Source organism: Rhinolophus ferrumequinum, chromosome 27 (assembly GCF_004115265.2).
Source record: "Rhinolophus ferrumequinum isolate MPI-CBG mRhiFer1 chromosome 27, mRhiFer1_v1.p, whole genome shotgun sequence".
Lineage (NCBI taxonomy): Eukaryota > Metazoa > Chordata > Mammalia > Chiroptera > Rhinolophidae > Rhinolophus > Rhinolophus ferrumequinum.
In genome coordinates this window covers 17,673,612-17,686,280 of record NC_046310.1, presented here as the reverse complement: position 1 = coordinate 17,686,280, position 12,669 = coordinate 17,673,612, and the positions used below count along the sequence as shown (strand labels likewise).

Sequence of the window (12,669 nt, the reverse complement as noted above, 5' to 3'; positions counted from 1 at the left end):
ACAAGTTCCAAATGAAAGAACAGAACAAAACTCTAGAAAAAGAACTAAACAAAAATGGAGACAAGCAATCTACCAGATCCAGAGTTCAAAACACTAGTTATAAAGATGCTCAGTGATCTCGGAGAAAACTTCAACAAAGAGATAGGAAACATGAAAATGGAGACAGAAAACATTAAAAAAAAAAAGGTCAGAAATGAGGAATACCATAACAAATGAAGAATAAATTAGAGGGAATCATCAATAGATTACATGAAGCACAGGATTGAATCACAGATTTAGTAGCATAAAACACCCAAATAGAACAACAAAAAGAAAAAAGAATTCAAAAAAATGAGGATAGTTTAAAGGGCCACTGGGACAACATGAAGTGTACCAACATTTGCATCACAGGGGTACCAGAAAAGCAAGGAACTGAAAACGTATCTGAATAATGATGGAAAACTTCCCTAATCTGGGGAAGGAAATACACATACAAGCAAAGAAGTATAGTCTCAAGATGAACCCAAAGAGGCCCACAATAAGACACATCACAAGGTAGCAAAAGGTACCCTCAGGCCAGAGAATATGATGAAAGCATAGAAAAGTGCTGGGAAATGTTGAAAAATAGAAACTGAGGAAATGCTGAAAAACAGAAACCGAGGAATAACTGTCATTTGAACTTGTGGGCAGGCATTTTATTCCCACTCTTGCTGTTTGGAGCTGGTCTAGCCCAACAGATTAACAGAAACAGGTTGGATCTAGACTTTAGCTATTTTGAATCAATAAAGGTGTTAAATCTGATTGAGGAGATAGATGTACCTTATTCCTTGATAAAGTAACTTTTATCTCTGTAATCTTTTACCCCAAACAAAAAATACTTTGATATTTTCGAAGCTCACCTCCACCCACACCACCAATGTAGAATATCTTTTAATTATATTGCAATTAAAGACTTTATTGAAATAGATTGTAATACATAAAGATGTTTCATTACATTACTGTATAGATTATAAGGAAGCCTATATCCCCTAATTCTAGCCACAAAATTAAACTGGCTCTTACCAAAAAAACAGACAAAAAGCTTTTAGTAACGTATTAAAATTACAAATAATTTATTTTTTTTACTGTTAAGATTAGCACACATTCATAATTTTAACTGCAAATATTTTCGGCTTGAAAAATATAAACCGCAATTCTATTTTTAAATGTTTTATAATAATTTGCTCAATATTCTTTTATTTGAATTTCACTAATGAAATTTTAAAAATATTTAGTCTTGTCTTGAAATGTCAGATGACTTTACTTTGGGGTTAATCAAATCAGGGAATAGGACTGTTGGGTATTCTGTGACACGATTACTTAATCATTTTAACATTAAAAAAAAATCAGACCACTTATATACCAGTGTTATTATTATCAGGACAAAAGAGTATTTTAAAATAACTGTGTCTGGATTGAAAATTTGAACAAAACCTTGGTAGAAATTCTTAGATACCAACAGGGTAAATCCTAATGAAGTATTTTATAAATTATGAAAATTTAATGTTGATTCTGAAACTCCAGTTATGTCTGGAGTCTCATAAATTTAATTATGAAGTACACAGAAAATGGAAAGTTCAACAGTGTTTGAATATACACCCCCATTGTTTTCTTTGCACCCTACTCAAATATACGAGTAACTAACATTTATTGATAGCTTACTATATGTCAAGCACTAGGTTACAGACGTGCATCATTTGTCAGCTCTCTTGAGTTGTCACTGTGATGTCCACTTTACCCGAGGTCACTAGTACAGATGTTTAACTTGCTCAGGGTCACACAGACCTCGTGGCACAGTGAGGTTTGAATCAAGAAGGTCTGATTCCAGAGTCCATTCTCTTGACCATTTGGCTGTACTGCAGCCCTATGATCCTATGATTTAGATTATCCATCAGACTTCAGCAGTATTCTCAGTTCACTCACCACTTCCTGGCAATATCATCTACTACACTATAGATTCAAGCACTGTCTCTGTGTGATTTCCACAACTATGATTCCAGCTCTCTTCAACTTCCTGTTTCAGAGCGATAGGCCAGCTGTCTGCTAGACTTTTGCACATGGTGGTCCAACAAGTACCTTAAAGTCGGCACATCCAAAATAAACTTCTTTCTCTTTGCTTTTTATGTTCCTTACTCTTACTTAACAACCTCCCATTTGAACAACCATGGAATCATTTTTAATTCTGCCTTACTATTCCGGCAATCATCAAATGCTGTCAATTGTCACACCTCCATATCTCATTCTTTCGTTCTTTTGTACCCTCACTGACACTACTGTCCTATTTCAGGTCTTCAATACCTTGCACATCAACTTTTGGAACAGATTACGAGTCTGTGTATCTCTAGGCTCTCTTCTCTGAAACAATTTTATACAGTATCTTCAGAATTACTTACCTTTAATTTAGATCTAAGGTTATTTTCGTGTTAAAAAAGCTTGAAAGCACGTAAAATAATATGCCGACTCTTCAGCTGGCAATCAGAATCTCCCATTATTTAGCTGACTTTGTGCTGACTTCAGTTTGGTCATCAATGAACTCTATGCCTTCATGTCAAATACTTGACTAAAACCTCATACTTTTTGAAACCGCCTGCATCACTCTGCCTTCTGTCAGTTATACACACACACACCTGTTTCCTTCCTTCGACACTGAACTCTCTGAGGACTTCCATGTCTAAGTCGTCTTCACAATCCACCTGGGCTGAACACTATATTATGCTCAGAGGATATGTTTAAGACGTCTTTGTTGAGGGAGTGGGGACTGCATGTATACACAGGCATACCTTGTTTTACTGCACTTCGCTTTACAGTGCTTCACAGATAATGCATGTTTGTTTGTTTATATTTTTTTTTTTACAGATTCAAGGCAAGACCCTCCATCAGCAAAAGATTACTACGCACTTTATTGCAACCTGCTGTACTGCTGTGGTCTGGAACCCAACTTGCAGTATCTCCAAGGTATGTCTGTATATAACATACAAAAAGAATGTACACATATGTAAGTACAATCCAAAACAGATCTGCAAAGGTGTTTAAAACAAGAAGTTACCACCTTTGTAAATAATACCTTCAGTCAACATTATATAAAATATGACATTGCCTTTATCATTTTGTTCTTTCGTGTAACACAGCTATAACGAACTGGTTGCTAAGCCTTGAAACAAAATATTCTCTTAACTAGAATGCTCTCCTAAAAAAATTTAATGTTACAGTGGTATGTGCTATAATTAGTCTAAAATACTGTTATATCTTTAAGTGCCTTCTGATGCAAATGGGAATTAAATAATCTTCTAATATAATTTTTAGGTAAATGTTATTTTATTTGTTCATCTATAAAGGTGGTATTGTAACTTTGTTTACCCTAAAACTCATAAAACCAGCATAATCTATCAAATTCCTACTAGAAGGAAATCTGTATCTACGTTATAATAGAGAAAGTAAGGCAGGGCTACCAAAAGCATATGTATCAGGATAGATACTCGGAAAAAGTTTCTTCTTTATATTGAAAAACCAAAAGAACTATATTTTTCTTGTATACTTTATATTCTGAATGAATCTTGTTTTTGTGCTTTAAGTTTAAATGCAGGTAAATAATTACTATGTACAGATTTACAAATTGCTGGATAAGTGATATACCATAAATTCTCAACAAAAAGATATAAATGCTTTATAAGCATAAAACATTTTGTAATCAATTAAAATCAAGATTATGCTTTTCAAATAAAAGTATCTTTACCCATTACTCTTCAGTAAGTATTGCTCTCAGCATGTGAATTCTAAGGGACAGTGGTAGCCTGTTTAAAGAAATAAAACTATTTCTCACATTGTATTTAAGTTTGCGATTCATAGCTATTTGAAAATAAATTTTTCATGTTAAGCAAACTTACCAGTGTCATTAGGAACATTAAATATCAACATTAGACTTCTTTCCTTCCATGCTTTCTATGCTTCCTACCACTCCCCTACTCCCCACCTTATATTCTTTCAAAAGCAAAAACAAACAAACAAAAACCCTTTTCTGACTTTAAGGTATATGCATGGCTGAAAAATATGCCTTAAAAAACTGAAATCCCAAAGGCAAATTTTATTAGCACAGTGCTAGTGACAAACTACAGGGAAAAGACATAAAATCATTGGGAATTAAATGGCCGGCCTTAAAGTTCTGCTCTAGATAATACACATAGACAATAGTAATGAAATGCACGTAATAACAAAATGGAACCAAGTGAAAATATAGCACATAGTGCCTACTCACTTCCCCTTCATATTATAACTCTTTTCTGTTCTGGGGCAGGGAAGTGGGTTTAACCAAGAAGGTGTTTAGTTGTTCTAATTGGGAGTAGAGAGCTTGAGAGGGGAGTCCTAAGAGGAAGTAGACATATACTCTAGGTCCCTCGGGTACCACTTGAGCTTGTGCAGTGGGACATCTGCTCCCTGGCAAGGGGAAAATGAGGAGACAGAGCAAGGCTTGCTGTTGCCAGCTGTGTCCACAAGAATAAAACTGTGTCAAGATTCTCTCTACAGGCATTCTGTGGGCCCATAATAATCTATTGCCCTTCTTCTAACTCGAACTGACTTACCATGCTTCAATAATTATTCTAATAAAAATGCTATTTATATGGTAAAACAAAAATGTTTAAACAGCACAATGAGATTAGAAGGGCATGTCCTCTGAGAATTATAAGCAATTAAAAGCAATTACAAGTATATATAGTCATTAAAGACAAAAAAACCCTGAACATTACATTACACTAATGAGCCAGAAGAAACACAGAAGTCAACAAAGAAAAAAAAGAAACACCATTAAATTATAGTAAAAATTTGTTGTTTTTAAAAGCATCTAGAGACTATTATATATAATTCTTTAATAACGCCAAGTGTAAAACTTGAAATTAGGGTCTTTAAAGACAGAAATAATTTTAGGATGGATACGGTGAAAATGCTTAGGTAACATATGGTATATTGCAACAAAATTTAATTAATATCTTACAAACTTTAAAAAAGTTAGATTTTAACTACTATAGCACCTGTTTGATTATAGCCTCTCTTCAATGTTCAACCACAATGTTATCAATTAAAAATCACATCTGCAGCATAAATTTTATTTTTTACTATATAACCTAAAGATTACAATAAATACATTTATACAATATTCAAAGTAATCATATCGTGATTTAATTATTAAAGGGCTGAACTGTACTTACTAATCTCATAGAAGTGTGAGTAAAAATCTGCACACTCTATTCTCCCCATATTAGCAGCACACCTCTAACAAGTACACTATTACCTCTTTGAAAGGTAAAAGTAATCAAAAATTTAGCTGCACAATTCTTAATATGTAGTTGATTCTACCTTTCAAAAATTATATTAACCCATCCACATCTCTACTAGAAGTAAAAAAAGGTAACCAAAATAAATTAATTCTATAATTTAGCAGCACTGTCATTAAATAAAAAATGTAAGACAAACAAAATGGATGAAAAGTAATACTTCCAAGAAAACTAAGTTCACAGTTACCTGTAGATTTCATTTTTTGGACTATTAGTACAAATAAAAAAAACAAAAGGTAAATTTTGTTATCACGTTGAAATGGTAGCAAAAAATTTCACCTCTTCAAGATAGTCCATTAATACCAACCTGGCTATCTCTTCTCGATGAGCAGTCCAGTCTCGGATGTAGTCTTCCTGTTCTTTGATCCGGTGCTTGAATGAAGAACTAGTAGGCATTGCTGATCCAGAGCTCTGCAATCGAGTCGTTTTCAGGGCTGGAGAAGTACGTAGACGGGTATGTTTAGGGGAATTACGGTTTGATCCAAATTCATCTTCTGAGGTGGAAGCATAATCAGTAGGAAAGCGCCTCCATCTTGAATTTACTAAATTAGTTTAATTATTAAAAAAAGAATTATTATGTTATCTTTTAAAGGAGAGAAAGTAAAAAAATCATGATTTCAAAAACACCATGAGAGCACACACAGCACAGTTTTCAATAACTGACACATACATACCTCACAGAAAGCATAAGTCTATTACTCCTTAAAGATAGAAACATTACGCTTTGGTGAATTAAAAACAATGAATAATTAAAAATAATTGAAAGACCATGTTTTCCGTAGTATGGTAAATAAACATTCAGATGAAAAATTCACTAATGGTAAACAACTAAGCAAGCTCTATTCATACATGTTTAACTCAGGTACTTTTTCATTGCATATATTTCTCATTTGAGTGAAGATATGGATTTTTTAAAGAAATGACAGCAACAATAACAACAACAAAAATAAAAAATAAGGGAAAAGATTTCTTCATGCCACATGGACTTTTCAACATGGAGATGGTAAAAAAACGTCCTCTTTTCCCAACATACAAATATGCATAATTCCTATTGTGGAAATTATGCCTTTATGGCAGAAAAAAACATTACCTCTGTCATTCAACATCCTGTTATGCTATGATTGGAAAAAATCTTTTTACATGGTAAAAACACAATAAAGCATCTTCAGTACAACTCTGCTGCTTTGACACTGAAAGCATATGGTGAAAATAGACGATGGCATAAAACTTACAAGGAGCAAAACTCTTTAAGCTATTCTCACAGCCACTGACATTTAAAGCACAGGAGATATTGTGAATAGTCACATTAAAGAAAGTGGCAATCACTTTCTTATTTATAAGGTTAGTAAAGACATATAAAAATGGTATTACTGACACATTTGAAAAATTAGAAGACAATGCAGACACTTTACTATTGCTAACATAAGAGTCAAACACACAAATAATTTGTGAAGCATAAAAGAGGTTGAAAAAACAGGAAGATAACGTCTAATTTATGGTAAACTCCGAGAGCAGGAACAAAGCCTGTTTAATCCATAATGCATAGCTGGCACTTAGCAGAGTGTCTGGTTAGCAAATGTTTAATATTTTTCAATAAATAAATGAATTCCTGGATACTGATCATTTGCTTTTCTCAAACTAGGAAAAATCTTGTAAAAAGCATGTTATGTTTTTTTCGGTGGTTAAAGTAACAAAACTCGAGCACCTGCTGTTAAGTTCCAACTGCTATTAATATTAGTAGAGTTTTTCTCTTTTTCTGTCTCTCTCTTTAAAAACAGAAACTGACCTTAGGCGGCATAGGTTGGTGAAGTCTAGAATTCCTTCATCCTACTCTCTTAGAATTTTATTCCATTCCTGTCTTTTCCTCCCCACGCTACATTTTTGTGTGGGGCTCTGTAAGACTGAGTTGGCTCTGAGATAAAATTGATATCTGAGCTGGGTGTCAGACAAAACAGAGAAATCTATAATCAGAAATGAGCCATAAATCAGAGCCTCGCCAATTGTCCTGATTCACACTCCTATTTGAAGTTCTTGGAGCTTGGAACTATATCCACGTGTATGAGAGAATAAAGAGATGCAGAAACCTCACGGCTTTCTATAAAAGTATATGCAAATGAATATACACATCCCGAGGTAATTAATTAGTTTTTTTTAGGAGGATTAAATATAATTTTTGACTTTAACATTATACAATAAAATACACAATGTAATTTATAGATGATGTGATATAGAATTGCACACCTGAAATCTATGTAATTTTAATAACAATTGTCACCCCAATAAATTTAAATAAAAAAAAGAAAAAAAAATATCATTAATATAAATAATACTTTTACCATGGTGGAAAAATTTACTTCTTTCTAGACATTTGAAAACTACCATTAATTGAACTGACCCTGAGACCTGAAAACATTTTAGGAAAAGTTTAGAAACAAGAGCAAAGAGGTTTTAGAAAAAAATTTAGAAATATAGCATTCCAAATCAGAAATACGGCAAAACACATTTGTTGTTTTCAATAAAGGCATTTCATTTAATGCTAAATGTTTATTTTGGTACCTTAGAATAATATTTATAAAAGGAATTTCATCAATAAGAAAAAGATAATTTGTTAAATTTCCTGATTTTTCATTTGGAAACCATGGTAACCATACTTATTACTGAAAATTGTCTGGAAGAGAACACAACACCAATAACAAAGAATTTTAATAGATTTCAGAAGATATGAAACCATTAGCAGGGATGATGGAATTAAGGTAGATAATATAGAGGTAATTTAGAAAGAATGGCATCAATAGCTGATACAATGAGTGGCACAGTGGCATAAACGCAGAATGAGAAATTGAGAAGCAAGTTCTATTAATGTTAAAGTCATATTAGAATTAACTTTGAGTAATGAGTCACAAGATCAGAAAATTGTTGAGGAATTTTAGAGAAAAAAAAGAAAAAATTTCAAAAGAAATTTGTAAACTTTCCATCTACTTTTATAGGTCTATCTAAGAAGTCAGTAAGAATAGTGAAGCTTCTAATAATATCTTTAAAAAGAATAAAGCATATTTTAAAAACAGAAAGGTAACATTTCTGTTTGTTCTCTTAAAATTGAGGGCAAAATGAGAGATAAAGTAGGGTATAGCAGAGAAATGAAAAATATGATTAATCTTCAGATAATTAAGGGTTATCTTTACCAATGGAAAACATATCAGACATCAGTGCACTGTGAAGGGAGAAAAGCTCAAGTTACCTCTGGACACCACTTAGCTTGTGTGACAGCAAAAAGAGGAGTTAAAAATGGAATGAAATGCCTGTTGGTGGGAAAGAAACTGGGAAAGGGAGTTTAATGCCAGGACGCCTAACCTGTTATTTCTCAAAGAACTTTCAATACCTTTTGTTTTCTTAATCTTTGCTTTAAACAATAATAGCAATACATTTTATCTGAAGAGAAATCTCTACAATCTGACAGTTACTGGAGAAGAAACTTCCACTTAGAATGTCTTTGACTTTTCCCAATGCCTACTTATGACATAGAATTTTAGAACTGTCTAAATTCTTTAACTTACAGAGAAGAAACAGGCCCAGAGTGGCGTTGCGTTGTTTAACTCAAAAGTTTAAGCCAAGTTTACTGACTCCCCAGAGTTCAAAAACCCATTCCTTGTGATTTCAATCACTTCACAAGTAAATGTCAGAAAATCTATTTTAATTTTTTTTTTACGTTTCCAGTTAGACTAATTTTTTAAAAAATATATTTCTCATAGAATGATAGATTTTCTTACTACTACCTGTGTTGAAGAAAAATGTTACTTCTTCCTCTTGAATTTTATTCTGCTTAGGTAAAATCAATTACAGAATAAAATTTAATTTTATATCAGTAGGCTTATTTGATATGTTGGCACTACTAAGGCATTTCAGATAAACCTTTAAATTAAAAATATGTATTGAAGGATTTGAAATGCTAGTCCCTAAGAAGTTTCTTGTTTGGTGTAATACTGGATAACACATATAATAGAATGAGAGAAAGTTCTAAGATGGGTTTAATTAATTTCATAGCTAACGTGAAAATTAATTATAAACTTATTTTAGTTATAAAATTATGCAACACCTCCTCTTGTGGAATAAACTATATTCACAATAAAAATATACCATGAAGTCTGGAGAATTAAAAAAGAAAAAGAGTTATTAGGATCATTTATCTGTGAATGCTCTGATTTCTTTTATCAAAACTTTGTTGGCTTTAAAATACATATACATTTACAGATGTGACAAAAGCATTTCAGACAACAAACACTGCACCTTCATACCTTATATAAGAATATTCTTACGGGAAATTAAACCAGAAACACTTTTTACATGTATACAGAGGGTGCCAAAAAAATGTGTACAAGTGGACATTTTGGTCAACGTTGCTCAAGTAGTAGTTCTCCGTAATCAGAAGTGTCTGGAAGCTGATGGTAACCACTTTGAGCACCTCTTATAACTGCAGAAATGAAATGTGACTTGTATTCATCTTTTGTTATCCGTGTATATTAAGTATTACAATTTTAATACAGTTTTCCTTTCCTAAAATATGTATACATTTTTTTGGCATCCTCTGTATTTATGAACACACAACAATAAGATCACTTGGGGAAAACCCTGACAATGCTCTACAGTGGTCTTTGACCTGGTGAAAGAAATAAGTCAAGCCATGAATGACCAACATTTAATTCCTACAACCTGTAAATTTTGAGAACTGAAATAAAAAAGGGAAAGCAAACAGTCTTAAAAAATTCCAAGGATGTTAACATAATGTTTTTATTTTTCAGATGTACACGTAAAACATAATGAAAACCAACTGCTCTATTTAGATAAATTGGGGCACTTAGTTTAAAAATAGCTTATTAAAATAGATCTGTATATGTCAATACAAGTTGATACTGAATGATCATTGAAGGAATTTGTGGGGAAAACTAGTTAAACTAAAAGCAAATTACATCAGAATTAAAGAATACAGTTCTTTGAAAAACTTTTTTAGGCATAGCCTAAAATATGAAATTTGAAATATTACAGAATTGTTTTTACATTTGCCAATTTGGACAATATCACAGGCTCTAAGTTCAGAATTTTCAAAGATCTTTAAAGTTTATAGTGTGCACATCCTTTTAAATCATACTTCAAAAGCTAAGAATTTTCTTCTCTTTTCCATTCAAGATATTCTAATTACCTTAAGTAGAAATATCATAATATCAAAGGTACCTCAATTAGCAAAATCAAAAAAGTATGTTTGTTTTTTCACTACGTACACCATGTAACTATTTTAATGTTACCACTGACTGAAAGATCCTGGCTACTATCTTTCTAGGTAAGATATAATACTGTAAATGGGCATCTTGAGAGAATCTCAATATTCAGTCCTGGGTCCCAGTGGCTTTATGCTCATAAGGAAGAACAGAGAACAAAACCTTGGTAAAACATCAGAATTATGAAGAGTATAGTGAATAACACTAAAACCTTTATATCGTATACTGGCCTGGTATATACTCCAGACAATATCCAATAATCTAATTGTCCTCTAGTAGCTTGCGTACAAGGAGACAGAGACTGTTTCTCAGAGCTAGACTAGATGTACTAGAAAAAGCCACAGGCTAGAACTTAAAAGCCTTGGATTGTCATCCTGTCCTTGCCAGAGCTATGTGACCAGGGCAGGTTATTTCATCTCTTAGCCTTAGTTCCCTAAACTGAATAACCCTTCTAGCTGTTAAATTCCGTGACTTTAATTATTTAATACACTGCTATTAAGCATGAAGAAAGCTAAAATCACATACTTCAATTTGCCCTAGAGAATTTCATTAAGCAATTCAAGGTACTTTCTGGACATGGAAAACTGCATGCTTATCAAATTCTGTATTCAAAGAAGCAAAACACAAAACATCTTTAAAGACGTGTTTATAAGATGGCATCTTATACCTGTTTCCTAGACTTTCTGAAGTTATCACATTTGATTTGCATTTCAAAGAAGCCCCTCATGTTACACACTGAGGAATAACACCAGATCACTTGTGTTAAGAGCTGGCCGATGAGTACAGAAGACAGAGTTGTTCCAGGCAACCTGGTGACATACAACCCATGTTACAGCCTATGCTAAGACAGGAGAATACCGAAACATTTCTATGTACTAGAGATGACGTGATGAAACAAGCAACATGACAGAAGAAATGTTATCAGAGCAGACCACAGAATGCAGCAGCACAAAGGAAACATGAATTCAAGAGGTAGAGCCATAAGGAACAACAGGAAAAATACTGAGTAAACATAAACCAAAAGATAGTAGTTAGTTTAAAAACATTTGGTAATAAATCTATGAACCACCAACCAAACCTTGAAGTACAGAAGAAACAAGGACAGGGGTAATAAGGAAAATGCTATTTTTTTTTTTTTGAATCATGATTATATGTTATCTATCTGCAGCCTACACATTCCTACCACAGGAATGACCATCACCACCACGTCCACTGACCAGGAGACAGATGGAAATGTGAACATATTGGAGGAAAGCAATAGTGAGGAGACGAGAGGAGGAATAAAGAATGAAAAAAATAACATGCAAAGTACTCTAGTTTTGGGTCTTGTGGGCTATACTGTGGCAGATGTAAAAATAAAAGGATAAGATTGCATACCAACTTTCCCTTCACTCTTTTTTTTTTTTAATTTTTTTTTTTTTTTTTTTTTTTACGAATAAAGCACACACTTTTAACTCAGGGCTCACTGAGATGCTTGCTGACTGAGGATAATAAATCTTCAAGTCTTTTAACAGCTGGGTCCCCCCACTGGCCATGTTAGTCACACCCATACATGAGGCTGATGATTATGAAGTAATGACACCATGTTTACAGGACACACACAGACATCTGTCCCAGTACTCTTTGGTCACACATGTATTCTCACTGGCTTCAGCTCTGAATATAAGGAGTATATATATATATATATACACACACACATATATATATATGTAAATATATATATATATTAAGTTATATATATAAAATATATAAACAGACAAACATGCCAGAAGCAATTACATTCTGGTGGGGAATAAGTAGCTTTTGTACAGAATACATCCAGTGGCAGTTAATCACTACAGTTAGATGATACAACAGTACTTTATGAGATGACACTCATAACCAGTTCAATTTCTATAGCCTAGTTGGACCCACATGTGCTTAGTGATTATCTCATGAATCCATCGTCTTCTGCTGAAATAAATTAAGGATTACTTTCACCTGCCCCAACCATAAACAGAGTTAACTTTTAAAAGTAAAGTATATGAGAGATTTCAAATAAATAGGAAAAAAGG

General features: G+C 33.0%; 1 protein-coding gene across 10 annotated transcripts in view; it reads right to left on the bottom strand.

The window, feature by feature from the left end:
- Positions 1 to 12,669, bottom strand: part of CEP170 (centrosomal protein 170) — a 109,768-nt gene that overhangs the window by 17,408 nt on the left and 79,691 nt on the right. For 8 of the 10 annotated variants that reach the window (XM_033099391.1, XM_033099390.1, XM_033099385.1 and 5 more), the window contains one exon: positions 5,653 to 5,887. In XM_033099391.1, the coding sequence (XP_032955282.1) occupies positions 5,653 to 5,887 (235 nt within the window). The remainder of the gene's footprint in view (positions 1 to 5,652; positions 5,888 to 12,669) is intronic. The other 2 variants (XM_033099392.1, XM_033099387.1) reach the window with 1 other exon arrangement.